This window comes from Mustela putorius, unplaced genomic scaffold, assembly GCF_011764305.1.
Source record: "Mustela putorius furo isolate JIRA1106 unplaced genomic scaffold, ASM1176430v1.1 tig00003962_pilon_pilon_pilon, whole genome shotgun sequence".
NCBI classification, from domain to species: domain Eukaryota; kingdom Metazoa; phylum Chordata; class Mammalia; order Carnivora; family Mustelidae; genus Mustela; species Mustela putorius.
This window is the reverse complement of record NW_025422106.1, coordinates 17,194,367-17,214,994: the sequence shown is the minus strand read 5'-3', so window position 1 is coordinate 17,214,994 and position 20,628 is coordinate 17,194,367. Positions and strand designations below refer to the sequence as shown.

Genomic DNA, 20,628 nt, shown 5'->3' with positions numbered 1-20,628 from the left:
TCTGCCCAGGAAGGCCTCAGCCAGCAATGGCCTGGCCAGTCGGAGCTGAGAACTGTATTTGTATGCGAAGGCCAAGCTGTGGCAGACACAGGCCTGCCTGCTGGTCACTGGAAGGCTGTGAACATGAACATGGCAGGCACACAACCTGAGCTACAGAGAGGACGGGGCTAAGCACTGGGCAAGAGCTAGCACTTCGGGGGGAGAGGACCAGTCAGTAAAACCTAGCACTGGGATCTGCTGCCAACTCTCCAGGCTGCTTGTTCTCTTACTAGCAGTGTTTAATTTTGAACATTGGAACTAACCCGGTGGGCTTTGAAAAATCCTGATGCCTGAACTTCAACCCAGGCGTCTCTGGAGTGGGACCCAGACATAGCGTTTAAAGCTCTCCCAGGTAATTCCAACGGGCAGTCAAGGTTGAGAATCATAGGCTGTAATCTTCCTTTTCAGCCTTGATGAGCTCTCCTGATACATGATGATTCTGTTTTTCAGTACCCAAGTATTGTTTGTGCTCTGGAGTAATTCACACCAAGGACTCGAGCTTCACCAAGATAGGATCAGAAGAGTCCAATAAAGGCAAGACTTAAATTTTAAGCAACAACAAAACAGGGCACCTGGGTGGCTCAGCTGATTAAATGTCTGTCTTCGGCTCCAGTCATGATCTCAGGGTCCTGGGACTGAGCTCTGAATCAGGCTCCCGGCCCTGCGGGGGGTTTGCCTCTCCTCCGCCCCCCGCCCCCCACCCCCTCTGGCTCATGCACTCTGTCTCTCAAAGTAAATAAATAAAAATCTTAAAAATAAATAAATAACAAAACAATCAAACAGTAATCATATTTTTGCAACATCTTTCTTATCTCAACCAGGATGCTGCCAAGCACAATTCTTTAAAAAAAAAAAAAAAAAAAGAAGAAGAAGACAATGTAAGCACGTCCCTCCAAACACTCAGTAGCTCCCCATGACCTACAGCAGACAGCTTAGGGTCCCTCACAGCCAGTCTCTGGCCTAGGCTTGCGACATTCCCTCCTCTCCGGCCTCTTCCAAGGACACACCTTGCACACCCTGGGCCCACCTGTCCCGGAGCTTCATGCGCACGGCTCCACAGCCCCTCGATGCCCTCACTTGCCCTTTCCCCTTGTCAAAATTCTATTCCTCCTAAAGGCTGAGCTAAAATGCCACCTTCTTCCTGGAGTTCTTCCAGTCCTCCCAGTTGTAGTGACTCCCTCTCCCCTCTGCCAGGCACTGCCCCCACCACGCACAGTAGAACTAATTCTCTCAAGACAATTCTAATTAAAGGTATATACTTATGTATCTTCATCCCTCTAAAAATAGGACATTCGCCTGCGGGCAGAGGATGTGTCTTATCCATCCTGGCACAAAGTGGGCCCTCGGGGAACACAAAATGAATGAATGAATGAATGAATGAACAAACGAACAGGAGGTTGAATAAACTACACATTGTGGATATGTACTTGCTTCTCCACAACTGAGAACTTAGTCAACACGTGCTGTTTGGTTGTGAGATGTTCTCCCAGCAAACAGACTGAAATATTTTCCCAGGGAGGTAGCCTTGGATCCACCAAGTGAAGTCATCATTGCCCGTGTCCCGTGTTAATCCTCTGGGCTCATTAGCATGCCAGATAATTAGCGCCCCTGTGCAGGCGAGGCAGACAGCAGGATGTATGAAGGAAGCTGCCTATGCTGTGGAATGGCAGGCAGAGGTGCCGGGGGAGGGACAGAGGCTGATGCCATGGGTTCCTAGGGACAACACTACCTGTGTCCCCTGGGTGCCTCTCCCCGTTGTGAACCCCTCCCTGCTGCACCCTCTCTGCACTCAGAAGTGCCCCCTCCAGGCTGACAGCCAGAGAGCTGTGGAGCCATTCAGGTTTGCAGGGAGATAGGGGCAGGAGGCGGAGGATAAGGACGCTGCCCCGTGCTCCCCTCCCAGCAGAAGCTTTTGGTCATTCACTGCATAAGAAGGTAAAACAGGGGAATGAATGGAACCAGGACATTTGAGACCCTGGCGATCTCCTAAATCTCTTGTGCGATGGTCATATGCACAACACGGGAAGAGGAAAGGACCTCCCTCATGGTGTCATTGGGACCCGCTTGCAACATTGCCTGGCACAGAACAGATGCTCCGTAGACACGCTTGCTTCATTTAGCAGTAGTTCGATGAAATGGGATCCACGTGGGAGACTTTCCTTTCTGCCCCACTGAGGAGGGGCTGCTACGTGAGTTCCCCAGAGACTGAGACGGGGCCATACCAATACTAGGTCTCTGCCGGGGGAGACTCCAGGGAAGTGATGAGATACCAAGACACAGGCCAAAGAATTAGGATCCATCTAGGAGATGAACATGTCCATCTTGGCATACCATGGCATCTGGAAGGAGTCTGTGGTTGCCTTGACAACAGCTGAGTGGAGACCTACTGACCTCCCAGCTCCCTCCCCACCCACGAACATTCTCTGGTGAACACCTTACCCCTGGTCCATCCGGGAACCACCACCCCTCAGAGCCCAGCATGGCAATTACAACGCCAACCCTGTCCTCTGAAAACTGGCAGTGGAAGGACAACTAGAAGCATTCACCCTGCCTTAATAGGAGGAATCAGAGCTGGTCCCCGGCTGATGAGGGAATGTTCTTCTTTGCACAGGAACACTAGCTCGTAAATGTAGAAAGAACGATACAATGGGAGAATCACTATTTTGCCACCTCTGATGAAACTGTTAATTCCGGTTCAACTATCGGGGTAAACAAAACATTTGCAGGGTACCATAGCATCTACCATCCCACAGATGGTGGGGACCATCTGATTATGGGAAAGAACACAACAGAGGACCCAGCAGGCGCCGCCTTAACCACGTGATCAGAACTAGTATCTCTAAGAGTGGGACAACTACGCAATACACTCTTCCTGCTATGACACCGAAGGAGGTCTACAGCTTTATCTCTGGCGTATTCCTGCCAAAGTCATTACCCTCAATCTCATCAGGTCCTGATGCATAACTCCCTGTTTACAAGAAATACAGGGAAAGAAGGAGCAAGTTCAACGAAATCACAAGGCAATAATCAGATTGTATAAGACCATCGTCTGTTCTCTTCCAGAAGTCACTACTAAAAGTGTGAATCACGGCATTATTCATAATCACCGAAAATGGAAATGACTCAAATGTCCATCAACTGATGAAGATAAATCAAAAGAGGCCCATTCAGCCCATGGACCATCATTTAGGAATAAAAAGGAACGGAGTTCTGACACAGGCTACAACATGGATGAAACTTGAAAACATTATGCTACATAAAAGCTCTTTCACAAAAGACCACATACGGTAGCGTATGATTGCATTTGTAGGAAGTTTCCAGAAGAGGCAAATCCGTGGAGACAGACCGCAGGTTAGTCATCACTTGAGGCTAGTGTGGGGGAGGGGCCGGAGGAAGGAGGATGGGAACCAATGACAACTGCTAATGGGGACCGAGTTTCTTTGGGGAGTAATGAATATGTTCTGAAATTCACAACACTGAACGCACTAAACCCGCTGAATTTAACATTTTCTATGGGTAAACTGTATAATAGAAGAATTGTATCCCAATAAAGCTATTTTTAAAAACTCTGTGTGTGCACTACGTTGGAGGAGAGCTCTTTGATTAAAGAGACAGGAGAACCGAATGCACCACACGAATCTTGATTGTTTCTTGAGTGGATGCTGAACGTTTTAAGTTAAAAAGCTGTAAAAATGTTTGGGGGACAAGTGCGGAGATTTGAGTAAGAATGGGAGGCAGCTGGTGAACAGCCAGCCAGAGCACACACAAGGAAGGCACTAGAGTCTAGCCGGAAGGTAGCTCCTGAGGACAGGGCCCAGGTGAGGGGGTGTCCGAGCAGAGCAGGAGCCCTAAGGAGAGGGAGATGGTCTCTGTTCAACAGAATGGAACAAACAAGTAGAGAAGGTAATGGGAGGCTGGTTTCCTACTGCTGGAAAAGGAAAGGCTAATCTGGAAAGAGGAAAGATCTAGAATGAACCTTGTGGTAGTAGATCAGAATTGGAAGTATTGGTGTTAGGGGGGCCTGGCTGGTTCAGTCGGAGAAGCATGGGACTCTTGATCTCAGGGTGGGGAGTTCAAGCCCTCCGTTGGGTGTAGGAAGTACTGGTGTGAGATTATGGCTTTCCCTGTAGATGCAAATGTATTATGTAAATATCCGAGTTCTGTCCACTGAGCCCAGGAGCAGTGGAGCCCTCACTGAGGCGAGTCTAGAACCTGGATCTTCGTTCTAAGCAGCATTTCCCACTAAAAGGAACCAGAGTTCACTGGAGAGATGACCAATTACAGGACTGAGTAAGGAAAAGAAAAAGATGAACCTGGAACATCCGGCTGGGCCAGAAACTGCTAAAGAGCTCAAAAGTTGCAGGGAAAGGTCAAAAGAACACAAAAGTCAGCTTGAAGAGGTTCCCCAAAATGGGAAAACTGGAGTTTTGAAATGATGACATGAACCCATTGAATAAAATAGAGATTTTGATTGACGATTATAACCCATTGAATACAATAGAGATCTGAAACTACATTGATTTAAATAAATAAATGAATAAAAAGGGAGAAGAGAGCTCATCTATATTTTAGAAAGTCAACTAATAGATGTGGATGAAATGATCGAATTAGAAAAATCACCATTTAGGGAGCATCACTATAACAACTCAGGCAAGAAAAATCAATGATGATAGAGCCAGAGGGTGAAAGAGGGTTGAGAAATGGGGCTTTACACGGTCTCAAAGGGTCTTCATGGATGACATCAGGTTAATCAAGGAATAAAAATTAACATGGTAAGTATTGGGACAAATAGGCATCATGTGCCTCTGAACGGGAGGAAGTGAGAAAAATCCTGAATCAATTCTGAGAAATTCAGCCAAAAATCCGTTATCTGGGTCTAATCAAGAGGGAAACCCAAACAGAAAATCCTTCTGCAAGACGGTGGCCCTTGAATCCTAAAAAAATGTCACGGTCATGAAAGGGAGAAACTAAGAAACAGTGCCCAAGAAAAGGAGGCTTGGGGCATTGGACAACCGGGGGCTTTGACAACAGGGGGATTTGATGCTGAGGGACCCCTACGCGAGGCCCTCTAGCCAGAGAGGACATCGGTGGGACGTGGGGAAAAGGACACATAGTTCTTTGAACTTGTCTTGCAACATGTTTGAAATTAAAAAAAAAAATTATACATATCATCTGTTTTTGGAAGATTTGTGGGGCCTCCCCAGTATTGCCTCTGGACTCTGCAAACTCTGGCTGTTCGGGCTCAAGGAATCTCTTTACTGCTCAGCCTCCGCACTAGACTGATCATCTTGAATTCCTGGTTGGGCCTTACTGATTTCCATTTCTCTAGAGCTTAGCCCAGAATGTAGGAAGCACTCAGAAGATATTTGTCGAATCAATGTTCTGGGCAGCTCATAGCCCCAGAGACTGGCTGGCCTATCCTGGGACATGCCCATGGTCGGTAAATACCTCCAGATATTGGGCTCGAGTACGCCTCTCTGCAAACCACAGAGCATCTGTCCACCCTGCAGCAATGAGCCTTGTGTCCTGGACAGCTCCTAAGGGGCACACTGCCTGCGATCCCAGGCTCCGAGGAGCCATGTTCTTGCCTCATTGCTTTGGAGAGAACAATGGCTCCTGTTTGTTTAATCCCAGTCCATTGTGGCAGCCTCGACTGTACAGAGCTCACTTATGATTCATGTGAATGTCACTTGAGCTCCCAGAGGTCTGCAGCCATAATTCAACATTTGTTAATAGCCACTTAAAATGTCCCTGAAATAGCTAACAGGCCCAGGGGACAGAAGGTGTTCTGCTAAGAAATCATTCCAGGAAGGCAGAAGCAGCCTTGGCCCAAACTTTAGAAGACACGGTTACTCCCAGTTCATGGGGACGCTGTTCTCTCATCACTGCCTCCTCGTGCTCCATGAACAGAGGGACAAGCCCCTCTCAGGGCCCTCAGGGAGAAGGCGGGACAGGAACCTGGAATCCCTACATCATCCTGGGGGACATGTGAAAGCCCCATTGCAACCACTCCCGCTCTGGAGAGAGGTCCCAACTGCCACCTCCATGGGGGAGGAGAAAACCCAAGACGGCGCTCTAGAGATTCCCACTGGAAAACCTCAGTTTACACCACAGAAAGGAGAAAAAGGAAGACTAGAGTCCTGGAGGAGAAGTTTAAAGTTTGCCGTGTGGGTGGAAATGGCAGGAAGGAAAGGGGGAACAGAAGCGCAGAGAGGTTGAGGTCTATGGTGACATACATCACAAATTCTTCAGTTCTCCCCAAACCAGACTGAGTACTTACTTGTCCAACTAACATCTGATTATAGAATTTGAATCGAGACAGCCTCGCTCTGGAGCCCAGCTCCTAACCGCTGCACTCTTCTGTCACCTGCCTGTTCACCCATCAGGGCGCACTCGGACTGGATCTTCAGAGGCAAGTCACTGGTTCAGAGGCAGAAGTGGGAATTCTCTCTACCAAGTTCTAGCCACCTGCTTCCTTAAACACATCTACTTCTCCCAAGGTCATCCTTTCTGCCACGCAGACTCTGACTTAAAATGTGGACGCAGGAGCACCAAGGGGGCTCAGTTGGTCAAGCGACTGCCTTCTGCTCAGGGTCCTGGGATTGAGGCCCGCGTGGAGGGGGAAGCGGGGGGGGGGGGTCCCTTCTCAGCAGGGATTCTCCTTTTCCCTCTCTCTCTACCCCTCCTCCCCCCACTCATTCTCTCTCTTCTTAGCCCTCTCTCAAATAAAAAATTTTAAAAAATAAATAAGTAAGGCACCTGGGTGGGAGCCTCTGCCTTTGGCTCAGGTCATGATCTCAGGGTCCTGGGACTAAGCCCCGCTTCGGGCTCTCTGCTCAGCAGGGAGCCTGCTTCCTCCTCTGTCTCTGCCTGCCTCTATGCCTACTTGTGATCTCTGTCTGTCAAATAAATAAATAAAATCTTTTAAAAAAATAAATAAATAAACTAAATTAGTAAATAGATATAATGTGGAGGCAGAGGCAAAAAGGGCAGGCTGGGCAGAATCAAATGCACAGAGCCCTGAGCTCCACATGGGGCAACTCAGAGAGATCCCAAGTGTCACCCTGACAAGAAGCGACTTTTTCTCCAGCATCTCAACTCTCCTGAAGAGGGTGCTGTGGGCTTGCTTGACCCCTCTGCCTTGCCTGCTGAACTAAGCCTAGACAGTCTTCCTGCTTGGCTGCAGGTCTGGCAGCTGCCAGGTTCCTGGTAGCCAGGAGAGGACACAGGTAAGTTGAGGGAGCTTAGGCCTAAACCCCAATTCTTTGGAGCTGAAGACTTGCCGACGAATGGCCTTTCACCCAGCTCAGTACTATACAAATAAGTTTGAGGTCCTTACCAAAGATAGTCCCAGGAAATCAAGATAGGACTCAAATCCCCAAGAGGGCCACCATCTTGCTGAATGACCTTGTGCCAGTCATCAATCAGACCTCTCTGAGCCTCATTTGTATTTAACTGGGAAACAGATCCATCATTACCTTTTCCACTATGAGTTATCCGGAGGCTCAAATAAGCATCTTGTAGCAAAAGCATCCCGGATCTAGGAACCAGAGTTCCTGGTTCAAATCCCAGTTCCACCAATTCCTAGCTAAGTGACATTAGCCCTGTCATTTAACGTTCCTGAGCCCCATTTTTTCCTAGGGAAAAAGGGTTACCCATATTCCATCATTCCCAAGGCAATTGTGAAGACCGAATGAGGTGCTTGGCCCAGAACAGCACCTGGGATATATTCTGGGCTCCGAAAATGTTAGTAATTCACAGGTTTTGTTGACGACACAGGGATAACCAAACAGGAGAAATTCCAGTTGGGACATAGTTGTAGGGTCTCCAGTGGCTCTTCCCCCCACCCCCCGTCCCCAGCAGGAGCTGAGCGTAGGGCTTCACGGCAGCCTCATTCCCCATACTCCTGAGACTTGTTGATGGCAGTATGGACTTCCCCAAAAATCCTTCTGCTCTTGGAATCTCCCTCACTGGGTTTTATCACTGGCTCATGTTAGCCCTAACAAAAATAACAGTAGCGACAAAACAGTTGTCCCTCTACATCTGGCCCATTGCTAGAAGTTTCACTTCTAGCATTTCCTTCCATGGCTGCCAGCAATCCTAGGAGGCAAGTGCCAGGGTTATTATTATTTAACAGATGGCGAAACTGAGGCCTGGAGAGGATAAATAATTTTCCCAAGGTTTCTACTGAGCTGTTTTTGACTCCCAGAACCCTTCACTTCTGACACCAAATGTGTGGGCTGTTCTCCTCGTGCCAAGTGATTCTGATGCTAACTACCCAGAACACATGCAGACCCCACAGGCTACGGGCTCAGTCGCACAAGAATGCACCCCCACGTCAGGTGCCACTGAGGAATCCAGGCCACCTATGCTTCTGACCAGCTAGCTGTACATCAGAGATTCCCACAACCCCCTTCTCACGTTCATCAATTTGCTAGAGGGACATAGAGAACTCAGGAAAAGTGTGTTTATTGGTACTGTTTTATTTATAGGATAATTCAGATTGTGTTGAAGATACAGGGGAGGGGCACAGAGCATCCATGCCTACCCCCCTACCTACCTCCACGTGTTCACCAACCCAGAAGCACTCTGGGTCCCTTCATGTAGAGGTTTCTGTGGCGATTCATAACACAGGCACCCTGGATTAAGTCATTGGTCGTTAATGACTGACTCAAACTCCTGCCCTCTCTGGTCAGATGGTTGGTTCCTCTGGCAACCAGCCTTCATCGTAAAGCAATCACTTCATCAGCAGAAAATCGGGTATGGCTGAAAGGCCCTTATTAGGAATAACCAGAGATGCTCCTCTTGCTCCAATCCCTCAGGAAACTCCAAGGGTTTTTAAAGCTCTTGTACCAGGAGCCAGGAACAAAGACCAAATATAGGTTTCTTATTAATCAAAAAATCACGGTCCCACAAACCTGGAACATACACCTATGGGGCCCTAAATCCCATGATCACACCACAAAGTTCATCTCCTATGTAATTATCTCAAGTGCCAAAGTCCCTTCGTCTTTCCATCCCCTGGTGTTCCCATCCCCTGGTTTCTATCCCCTGGTGTTCCAGAACAGGACATTCTCTGGGCCAGATTAGCCTCCTTCCCTGTAGCTCAGTCTGTCTCTACCCCCACCTACCCAAGAGTCACCTCTAATCCATATACATCCCAGTCCCCAGAACCAGGCCAGACTAAACCACATCCAGAATTTGCTCTCTAGGACTGGTTCTAGAGCCCAGAACTTATGAAAAATTCCTCTGGGAACTTCAAGGCAGGCATGCATCCTCGTTTCGGGAGGCCAGGTCTTCGAACAGCCACCCCAAGCCCTGGCCACAGGCACCCATGCACTTCCTGCCTGAACCAAACACCCACTCTCTTGTGTGCAGGGATGGGCCCACAGTGCCCTTCTCGTCCTGGCTTCTGAAACACTCAGCCTCAGCCGGGGTTGCAAAGTGGGGTGGATCTACAAGCTGGACAAGCTGGCTTGCATCTATGATCAATTCTTTCCAATGTCAAATGCCAAGGACCCTCACCTCTGACTTCAAGTATCTATCTGTTCAGGAAGGAAATAAATCAAGAATGCTCAGCATTGGAAATAACTTTAGAGGCTAGTAAATCCAACTCTTCACCTGACATTGATCTACCCCTACAGCACTGGTAATAAGCAATTGCATGGCCTGGCCCGGAGCTGTTGACTGGGCATAGGGGGTGGGGGTCCTCGAAACTTGCAGGAGAGTTCCTTCCAATCAGCCAGTAGCCACCTCTCTGAACTTCTTCCCCTCTCCCGCACTGGGGCTTGCTCTGCCCTCCAGCTTTGCAGAAAGAAAGCTTCACTCCTCCTCCCTGAGACTGCCTTGCAAGGGTTTGAAGAAGGCAACGGCCCTGCCTTGGGTCACCCACTTTCCTTTGCAGTCTAACGAGTCTCCATGTTTTCCAACACTCATCACTCATGGTTTCGGTGCCCTATGAAGACCATCACCCCTGGTCAGCCAAACACTGCTCCCCACCTCCTGCTTTAGAGACATGCTTTTAAAGCCATGGCCGACATGAAAGTCTCTACCTTGTGGTTCAAAGTGAAACTGACGCACATCCAGGAAGAAATGGCAGTGAAGGCTGGCTGGGGGAGGGGCACTGAAAGGGAAGTTTTCAGAGCAGAAAAGAGGAGAATTCAGATGTTGCTGAAGGTGTGAGCTAGAATATGAGCGGCTTGGGGTAAGCAGGAGAATAGGGATAACTCAGCTCAGAGGTTATGGGCAACTTCAGGAAGGGTTTTCCTTGGACGAGAAGCGCCAAAGAGGAACAAATCGGCTGCGCCCAGAGGTGTGAATCCTAATTAGAAAGTCGCTCAGATGCTCATTTGATTGGGGAAAAAAAAAAAAAAAAATGAAAAACCACTCCTGCAAATTGTTATAGGCCCCCGTTGAGGACACAGATCTAGAAAGTTCAGGGCTTCAGAGACTTTTGAAACAGCTATTTCCTTCTTTCTAAGCCAGACACAGATCTATATGCCTAGGTGGTTCTCCAGGTTACCAAACAGATGGAGAAGCTAAAACTCATCACCATACAGACTATATTCCCTAACAAGGCCTGAGATGGGGTTTCTCATCCAGGTGGTTTATCCAGGGAGAGACCTCAGGGAGTGAGGTTCGTAGGATACAGGTAAGAGAGAAAAGATGTTGAAAGCACAGGAGAATTCCTGCTCGGCCTGATCCCCCAGGAAACTCTGGAGTATAAAGCGCTCTGGAAGTTTGTTCCATCTCGAGGCAAGATGGCTGGCAATTCGGACCCCTGGGTCAGTGAGCCACCAGCCACTGGCCAGCCCCAGGCGGTAAGAGATGAATAACTTCCCAGCTATTTCCAGGAGTGGCGGTGCCATTGGTAAACATAGGCACGGTCAGACACTGCACCCCTAGCACCCTGCACCCCTAGAGGGAGTCTGGGCAGCATCTTCCAAAGATGTCCTCGCTAATTTATAGGCGCATCCCCACTCACAAGCATGAGGCTAGTGATGGAAACGCCCAGTCAGTCCAATACACGTAGTGGCTCATGGATAGGATCTTGAAAGTAGGGTGCTACACCTCCCTATACCCCACTACAGCCACTCGGCGTATCAGAGTGTCTCTGTTCCCACTGCACAGATCTCTCTAAATAGAACAAACAAATAAATGGGTAAGTAGATCTGGTTACAAAGGAACATTTGTTCCTTCTCCCAAATAGAAGTTAAAAGTTGTAGTTTTAGGGAACAGACGTGGTATCAGAAAAGTAAATGTTGATTATACTTTATTGCGGTAGAGTTCTACAGGAGGGCAAATCCTTTGGAATCACGCAGTTCAACCCCCTCATTTTACAGATGAGGAAACTGAGGCCCCTAGAGGCTAATTACCTTGCCCTACGTTGTACGACTCAATCAACAGGAGTCAATAAATCCAGGCGAATACATTTCTCCCGTGTCTCGGGCTTGCATTCTGGAGTATGCATTTCCATGATCACTGAGGTAATCAATACAGAGCACACCTAAATCATGAGAAAATAAGACCTGGGAGATAGAAAGATGCTTTAGCATCCAAAGGCTGAAACTTTGGGGACTGCGGTCCCCAAATAAAGCCTAATCTGATAAACAAGCTTCTATCCCAAGCTTCAGATTTATCAAATAATGGCCATGTATTTCTGGGGGCATCTGCTACCCAGTAACCACTAAGGCCCATCTGTATGGACTAGTTTTAAGTCCGCTGCATGGGAGATGTGGGATATATGGAATCTCACTTGCAGCGATGATGATGCAGGTCATTAGTTCCAGGTTAGAATAGACTGTGGGTCAAATGGCTCAGCAGAACGTTTTGCTATTTCAACCCATTTCCATCACACAGAAACCCTCAGACCAAAAAGAGAAAACACACGCAGCATACTCTCAGATATCTCTTGACCTAGGTGATATATTTTTGGTCTGATGGAGAGAATGGGATCCCTGGTACTTTGAAATATGAACTGCAACTTCAGGGCTAAAAACCGCCATATTCGGCCTTTGGGGGATTTTTTTTTTTTTTAATGGGATCCCATTTCAGCCCTTACTATAGAAATCAGTAGCAAACTAGGATTCGCTTTAGAGAGAAATTTCTAAAACTCCTCTCTTCATTAAGGGAAGGACTTTCTGTAGGAAGGAAAAGGGAACCACCACAGAAGGGGGAAGGGTCCTGTTACCAATTCAATAAACTCTCGGGTGGCCTTCTTCCATCAGCTGTTTTGGAGGCTAAGGACTCCCGGGACAGAGGCACAGATATATACATTCACCCCACGTGCAACAAGGCCCTGACTCTGTGGCCTGTTGGTAGTGTTAGCTTTTCTCTGCACGTAGATGATGTGGGTCATTGTAACAGTCAGCTCCCAGTCACCACCCTATCCATCCAACATGTCAGAGAATTCAGTGCTTCCAGGGAGACACGACTAATGTCCTACAAACCAGAAGTGGCACCAAGAAACACTGTTTGCTCGCTCAGCCTAGCAGTGGCTGCCTTTCCGACAACAAGGCAAAATGCTTACAAACTTCCAAGCCCCTTAAGGACTAAAAGTGCAATGTAGACCACTTGTCCTAGAGCCCAGAGATGTCGCAGGGGATGGAGACAGCTGGGGTCTACACCCGTATACTGAGGCAGACGGGAATGGTCTGTACAGAATCTCATGGTCTTCACAACCCATGGTCCTCATGGCTCTGCATAGTCATAAGGTTGGACCTCATCCAGAAGCGGGGTCAGGAGAGCTCATTGGGTATCCATGAACACATCTGTGGTTCATCCTTGCAAACATACAACAAACAGGGGGACCGAGGTGGCTTCTGGTCAACGCACAGCTGGACTGTCAACTGCATCAGAGGAGGGTAACAGGTACTTAGTTATGACCCTAAAATCCAAGGAGGCTGAATTAAGAGGGGTGGTTACCACTGGCTCTCACAAATTATCCCCAGTGCTTCTGGCAGAAAGGACAAAACAGAGCCCACAAGACGGGTACTGATCAGACCTAGCTTTGGATTATGCTTTGACTCTAAGTGGACCTTGGAGGGAATCTCTAACACCCTGAACACGACCCCAGGTTCCCAAGAAGAAGAGAGAGCAAGCTGACGCTGATTGGCCGTGTACTGCATGCCAGACAGGACACTTGATGCACAAAAGGTGTGGTCCCAGGCATGCGGACACACAAACGTGCATACATTGTGTGACCCAATGGAGATACTCTCAAGTCCCAAATAATACCTATAATTGCATCTGCGATGCTACCATAGGCAATTTTTTTTCTTTTTTCTCTATTCTTTCCCCACACTGCCCAAGTGTTCAGCCATGAGCTTGGACTGTTTCTGTCATCTGAAAGCATATTATTAAAATAATGACAATAATGAGACATGTCAACGCGGTGCCAGTGGGATCCCAGATACCTACGCTGGAGAAGGAGGCTGAAAAATTGTTATCTCCCTTTATATCAGCCAGAGTGCCCTCTCACCTTCCAGTAGCTTCAAGCCCACTTGACGCACTTGGAAGACACAGTCTGAGAGCTTACCATGTGCTAAGCACTTCTAAGCCCCGAGAATAGAAGGTCAGGAAAGACAACATGTCTTACAGGGAAGAGGAACAGAAATAGGCAATGTATAAGAATTATCCGTGGTTAAAGAATTCAGGTATTAAATCAAATCATCTCTGAGGGCTCTTCTAGCGTAAACACTTTATGAGTCTAAGCCTAGGAAAGGCACGGTGAGTGCTCTGACGGAGGAGGGAGCCAAAATTCTCTTTCAAAGACAGAGGAGGAAGAAATTCATGCAGATTACGGCCATGGAGGTGAGGGTTTGGCAGTGGTTTCCTGGAAAAGGCTATAGAGATACTAGAGCTGGATTTTAAAGGACATGTCGGATTTAAAGAAATAAATCTGGAGGTGGAGTGGGGAGGAGCCAAAAGTAAGCTCAAAGAGCCCACAAACAGAGGATTCTGGGTCAGTTCAGGAAACAGAAACCAACTTGTAATTGACAACTGGCCACAGGCGGGCCAATATTTGGCACCCACTGTGCAGAGAGCCCATCCTTCAAGCCGAGATGCCTGCTGTCAACTAGCCCTCCGTCTAGAGGGGATGGGAAAGGAGCGGTGAGCTCTCAGATGGCAAGGCCCTGATGGGACGTTGGAACCGCTGCAGAGCAGGTGCGCTTGGGTGGACAGAGGCGCCTGTGCGTGCAGTGATGGGACCCACTGTAACAAAAGCTGTATACCTCATACGGAGGTCACGGAGTTCCTTGCAGGGGTCGGAGCAGACCAAGCCCCCCAGGGGTAAATCGGTAGCACAGAGATGCAACAGGGGAAGGCTGGGCGGTGGGGAAGGAGAGGATGTTTAGGCCGCAGAACTCCAGGGGAACCAAAGCCCAGGGAAAAGTGGAAATCTAAGCATTGCAGAGAACGAAGAACCCCATGAGCAAAGCTCTACAGCACTGTGCTGTAGAGCTAGTGGTTAGTCACAGTAAGGAAGAGTGGGAAGAACACTGGCCTGGAGTCAAGAGAGCCAGCATCTAGCGCAGGCTCAGTAATACTCCCGTGGGCCGCGCAGTAGAGCAAGGGGCCCGCCCCGGATGCACTAGGCCTCCTCCGCCACACCTAGGCTCTGGGCATATTCTGCTGCCCTGGTGGGGTACAACCTGAGGGACAGGTATTACTGTTTTGATTCTTAAAATGGGGAAACTAAGGCTAAGAAAGGTGCTTAAGATCACAGCGCAAATGGGGGTACCGGGAGAATTCCAATACAGCTCTCTCCCCAAAGCCCCCAGTCTTCATGCACCTGCTCCTTGTGTAATAAATACAGAGAGCTCAGCCATGGACCTGCCAGCCTTGGGCAAGAATTCCAAGCATGTGAGCCTCCAAAACCCTCACCTCCACATCTTTGTGATGCTATGTGATACAGGTGTCTAAGCTCCAGATGTGCCGCTAGCAAGATCTCACTGTGGAGAGACCGCTCTTTCAGTAAGAAATGCCTTTCCTAAGAAATCTCAAAAAAAAATTTTTTTTTAAGATTTTATTTATTTGAGAGAGAGAGAGAGAGAGCACAAGCTAGGGGGAGAGGCAGAAGGAAAAGCAGACACCCAGCTGAGCAGGGACCACCCCCCCAACGTGGGGCTCAATCCCAGGACCCTGGGATCATGGCCTGAGCCAAAGGCAGATGCTCAACTGATTGAGCCCCCAGGAGACCCAGAAATCTCAAGTTTAAAGCACAAACACACACAACTATGGAAATCGAGTTAAAAGTGCCAACTGAAGGATCACTTGCGTTCCTGAACTTGGAGACAGATGAACCCCAGTGTGAGGAGCAGAGAAGCAACGTGACATGGTCACATTTTAGTCACACACAATGGAGTTGCCACCTGTCAGCAATAGTTAGCTATCGAACCCAGCTAGGACCTCCGCTCTAAGAAATCCCACCACCACAAGGCTGGGCTTTAACCCTGGGCTCCAAACAGAGAAAGCAGCAGCCCCCTCCAGCCCCCTGGTTAATCCTCACAGCAGGACTCATGACCTGACTCCTACGGTGGGCTGCAAATAGGGCAGGAACCATGGACAATAATAACCCTCCTCCTAGCAAGGAGAAGGCCCCCCACTCCAGCCTTCCACCCGCACATGTCACAAAGTACAAAAAGACATTCACTTAGTGTGTCTCCCATGGTTCCTCCTCCCAATAACCCTGTGATACAGAAAAACACATATTAATAGATGTTACATGACCAAGTCGAAGCCTAGGGAATAAGCTAGAAAATGACGGAGCTAGGATTCAAACCCATTCAAGCCAAGAATTGGCTCCTGATCGTTAGATCATCCAACGTCACGTCCGTCACGTCCAGAAACATCCCATCCAGACCTCCAAACATGCTTCCCCCGGAAGGGCAAACACATGCCTATCTGCATTCAGATGGTCCCACGTGAGGGCTAAGGGTGTACCCACATCAGCATGGGACACACGTGTTCACATGGCAGTCAGCACTCCACACCTGGCTTCCTGGGACTTTTAACCTCCACAAACAGCCTTTCCCTGTGCTAGAACCATGGCTCATTCACTAATTAAAGGGTATTACGCACTTCATTGCACACGAGCTAAGAACTTGGAATAAGAAACCTTATGCAAAAGCCTTAGCCCTGGAGATAGTGCTAGGTATGCTTTATGGAGAAAGAAAAACAGAAAAAGTGATCCACCTGGGACCTCCCCTCCCCCATACTTCTCTAATATGTCAGCCACAGCACATTAAGCAAGAAGCCACCCAGCTTTAGACAAACCAACGGAGAGAAGCAGAGAGAATGAATGAGCAAGACCACCCATGAACTAGACTTCTCCCATAACGACCTACAAGGTCCTCCACCCTCTTGTGGATGCCAGAGCCTCGGAATCAGCATACTAGACTCCAGGCCAAAAGGGACAGGTGTACAAAGGGGGAATGGGAAGGATTACCCCTCACCGCAAGGTCTTGGGATAAACCTGGCACCATGTCCCCTCTCATAGAGGCTCGGCATGGCATCCCACTGCCATCAAAAGGGGAGAAAGATCAGCCGTCCACCTGGGGCCCCCTCCAGATTTCCTTTCTGACACTTCCCCAATAGCTTGGGGATCCAGCCCTGAGGCTCACACCCTTTTCAGTGCTGGGGGAGGTCAGACATTGAGGGTCAGTCCAAGGGGGAACACGCAGCCAGGTCCGTCCTGGGTTTGGTGAGGACAGCCGGTCACTATGTAACAAACCATATCCACAAGCAACTTCGCTATTTGAGAGACAACCTGGAGAGGTCAAAGGCCCAGGTGAGGCTGGAAGGCCTGATCTCTGGCCTCTTGAGACTCCAGTGATTCAAACGATGGGTTAAGCGCAAAACAGCAGCCGTGGGTCTAAGAACCCTGCCTTGGAGCTGGAACTTGATCATGAATGGAGAGGAAACCACTAGTTGGACACGCAGTTATGGGGATGCTTGGGAACTCGCCCAGGGTCTGCTACCGACTGCAGTTTCCCTGTGTGTTCCATGTGTGTTCAGGCAGACAGAGGAACAGCTGAGAGCATGTTCGAGCGGGCAGATGCAGTGGTGAAGCCGAGCGTTACCACGGCACTAGAAAGCACGGGTGGGAGACAGGGATCGTCTCAGCCTCCAGGAATGCGTCACTGTCCCCTTCTCGAGCCACCTGAGACATCATGTGTGCATGACATGTTTCAGGGTCCTGTTTGCTCCATTTTGAAGGACTCCCAGGATGGCTGGTCCCTTCCCCCCCAGCCCAGACCCTCTTCTTCTTTAGTATAAAGAGGTTACCAAGGATTTTGTTGTGTTCTCCCTCAGTGTTTAAAAACGAAGGGTAAAAACCGCACCCCCAGGAACCAGAGCTCTATGGACGCAAGGGACAATGCCCCTTCCTCTCTGGCACTCTGGGCTTTTCCAGAATCACAGACAGCCACCTGGAATCACAGAGGCTGCAGGCAGAGCCTGTTTGTGGCATTAGCAGAAACTCAGAGCGAGAGACCGGTACGCAGTGAGCCAGAGAGCAGGTAGGGAGTGGATGCACTCTCGGCAAGGTAGGGCGGGTCTCCCTTAGGCAGAGGGCCCACACAAGTGCGGAGGACAGAGTCCAGTTCTTTTGCAACTGCTGCACCTGCCATCCGGAATCTACCATGGCCATTTAGCTCCAGGCTCTGAGACTCCAAAGCTCCGGGTTCTCCCTAAGGCAGCTCTGGGAAAAGCAGCCACCCTGGGTTTCTGAAGGGTCCCACGGCCCCCAGTGCCCCAGACTCGACTGGAAGCAAGGAGGGGTATGCAGCTGCAGTCTGACCCCTTATCCCGAGTTCTGACTGGCAGCCCACTAATTGCACAGAGGACCCCAGCAATGACAGCTCTCTTCCCATCCGTTCTTTGCCCCTCTAGGAAGCCCCATCCTGAACGTGAGCCACATCCCCCTCCGTCTTTCGTCTTTACTCAGCTCCACACTCCTCCTCCAGGCTTTCCAATCCCACAGCTGCTCGCCCCCTCCCCACACCACTCCTCTCACAAGCACGCCGTTAAGCGATTGCACAGACAGCAAACCGAGCCTTTGAGTTTCAAGCCGAAGCTTCCCAGACGAGCCAGCCTGAACCCCCTCAGCCTCACGGACACCACACTGACCATTCTCCTACACACGGGCCTCCACTTACACGCTCCTCTCGGGCCCAAGCACCCTGGATAGCTCTTTGCTTCCAACCTGCCAGCAGACCAGGAGACCCGGGGTCCCCCGGCCTCTCCTCTCCCCACACGGAGCTCGGAATCCACACAAGAAAAGGAAGCCCCGAGACTTCTACCCCTGTGCAGCATCAGCTGCTCCAGCAAGCTCCCAAAGCCACTGGAACCACCCAGGCTGTCTGGGGCCCCACACCCCCTTCTCTGGCAGCTTCAGCTCCAGCCCAGCCCACAGGATGCAGTGCCTGATGCCACTTCCGAGCAGAGAAAGAGAGAGAGAGAAAATGCCACCTCTTCAATGACAAGCTGTTCCAATCACACAGCTCAGATCCCAAGTGCCCTGGACAGCGGACAGCTCCAGCCTCCTCCCTCTGGTTGGGAGGGAAGCCAACTCAGCACATCTGGGGGACCGATCCCCCCACCGCAGGCCCCCTGCTCACCTTCCACATCTGACCAGGCAACCGTGCCCATCCCAGCAGGCAGACTTCTCCGACCAGTCCCAACAACTCCGGCCAACTACCCTCTTGGCCTTCAACTCCGGCACCACACTCTCCCTCCTGTTCCAAAGCACAGGGAGAACACCCTCAACCCGCCCGCCCTAGCCGAGCCCAGCATGGCACTTCTCAAGAGAACCAAGCACAAAAGTGAGCTGAAAGCCAAGTACTCACCGTGGTGAAGTCCTGGTGGCCGCACTCCTGCCCCTTGAACTTACAGTAGAGCATCATATCCTTCAGGTCATGGCCCACGCGGTGCAGAAACTCCAGCATGCTGAACTGCTTGGGTTTGTAGTGTTTGAAGTTGGCCTTCTGCCGCAGGGCCTCCAGCACCGCGGGGTCAGCCAAGTGCGGGTCTGGGATCTGCAGGTTGACGTCGAGCAGGGCCAGGAGCTCCCCAGCATGGTACAGGTCGTTGGTGGTCAGCCTGGAGAAACGGAAGCCATTGAGGTTGCAGAGGGTCACCGCTGGGAAGACCAGGCTCTGGGCCACCACCTCATCCACCTTGGTGACGTGCTGGTAGGAGAGGTAGTAAGACACCCTCTCCGAGCTCTCCACCAGCAGCAGGCCCAGGGAGCCCACGAAGGCCACGGCCCAGAGCACACGCCGGATGGTCATCGGCCCATACACGAAGATGTGGCGGATGCCGTGGAGGGTGGAGGTGTTGGCGAAGATGTGGATGCTGGAGGGCTGCAGGCTGCCCTCGCTGGGGCTCTCCTTGAGGTCCATGGGGACCCTGTGCAGTTCCGCAACTGGCTTCAGGTTGATCCAATTCCAGGGAAGAGTTCCCAGTCCTCGGGCTCTGCTCAAACCTTGACGTTCAAGGGAGAGAACACGGCAAGGCACGCATCAGGCCGGGTGCCTTGAGTTTATGCCGGGAGCCCAGCCGCACGCCGCCAGGGGTGAGTGTTTATATAAACCCATTCAAACTCTAGCTCCTGATTTTTTCCAGGCGATAAGGAGGGCTGGTTTTATTTAGGGAGACACCAAGGTGATGTGGAAGAGATGTGGGTGGGAAGGGAGAGCTTAGCCAATGGAAATAAAGTCCTCCCCCCTACACACGCCACTAGAGACAAGATTAAAAGCGAGAGCGAGGGAGAAAATGCTTCAAACAAGTCGCTCGGCAGCCCGGAGCCTGTTAACCCGTGCATAATGCCCCGCGTGGAGCATCCCGGGCATGTCGCGCGGCCACGCTGATGCACTGCGGGCGGGCGCCGCGCGGAGCCTCCCCGGCCGCCGCCGCCGCTCCGCTCGCCTCCCCGCGCCGCTCCGGACCCCGGATTCCGCTGCTCGCCGCCGGCCGCCGGCCCTCCTCGCCGCCGCCTCCAGGCCCCCGTCTCTCGCGGGCGGAATTCCAAATGCCGGCGGGCCGCGGGTATGCGGCCAGCGCCGGGAGAGGAGGCAGCGCGCGACCGCGGGGAGAGGCGCGGACCCGGAGGCTGGCAGGACGCGGGGGCTCCATGGGCCTTGCCTCTCCAACCCCCCCAACCCCCGCCTCCCGGAAGTAAGGCGAGACCCAGAGGGCGCCCAGGGAGCCGGCCTCCTCCCCTCCCCCCGCCTCCCCTCCCCGGGCTGCTGGGTGGGGGGAGGGGGCAGGGCGGGAGGTGGGAAGGGGGACCGGGACCCCGCGAAAGTTTCTTTTTGGCCATTTGCGGAGGGAGCTGGGGGGAGGGGGGCTCGCGGAAGGTGGAGAACTGGCCCTGGGAGGGAGGACGTGACACCCCTCCCGGTGGATGGCAGGGAGGCACTTGATAAACTCCCAGGGTCCAGGTGTGGGGGTGGAGGCAGCATTCCTTTGCCCGAATTCTGCTCCCAGGTCACACTCGGCCTGGGGTCTCCAGAGGGGAGATACGCAACGTGGGGAAGGTAAGGAGCCATCTAAAACCACAGTGCGTCTGCCGCTGGCCAGCCG

General features: G+C 51.0%; 1 protein-coding gene across 1 annotated transcript in view; it reads right to left on the bottom strand.

The window, feature by feature from the left end:
- ASIC2 (acid sensing ion channel subunit 2) overlaps positions 1-19,912 on the bottom strand; it is a 962,539-nt gene extending 942,627 nt beyond the window's left edge. Inside the window, exon 1 of the mRNA XM_004747088.3 lies at positions 18,891-19,912. Within this exon, the coding sequence (XP_004747145.1) occupies positions 18,891-19,445 (555 nt within the window). The 5' untranslated portion in view covers positions 19,446-19,912. The remainder of the gene's footprint in view (positions 1-18,890) is intronic.
- Positions 19,913-20,628: the final 716 nt, after the last annotated feature.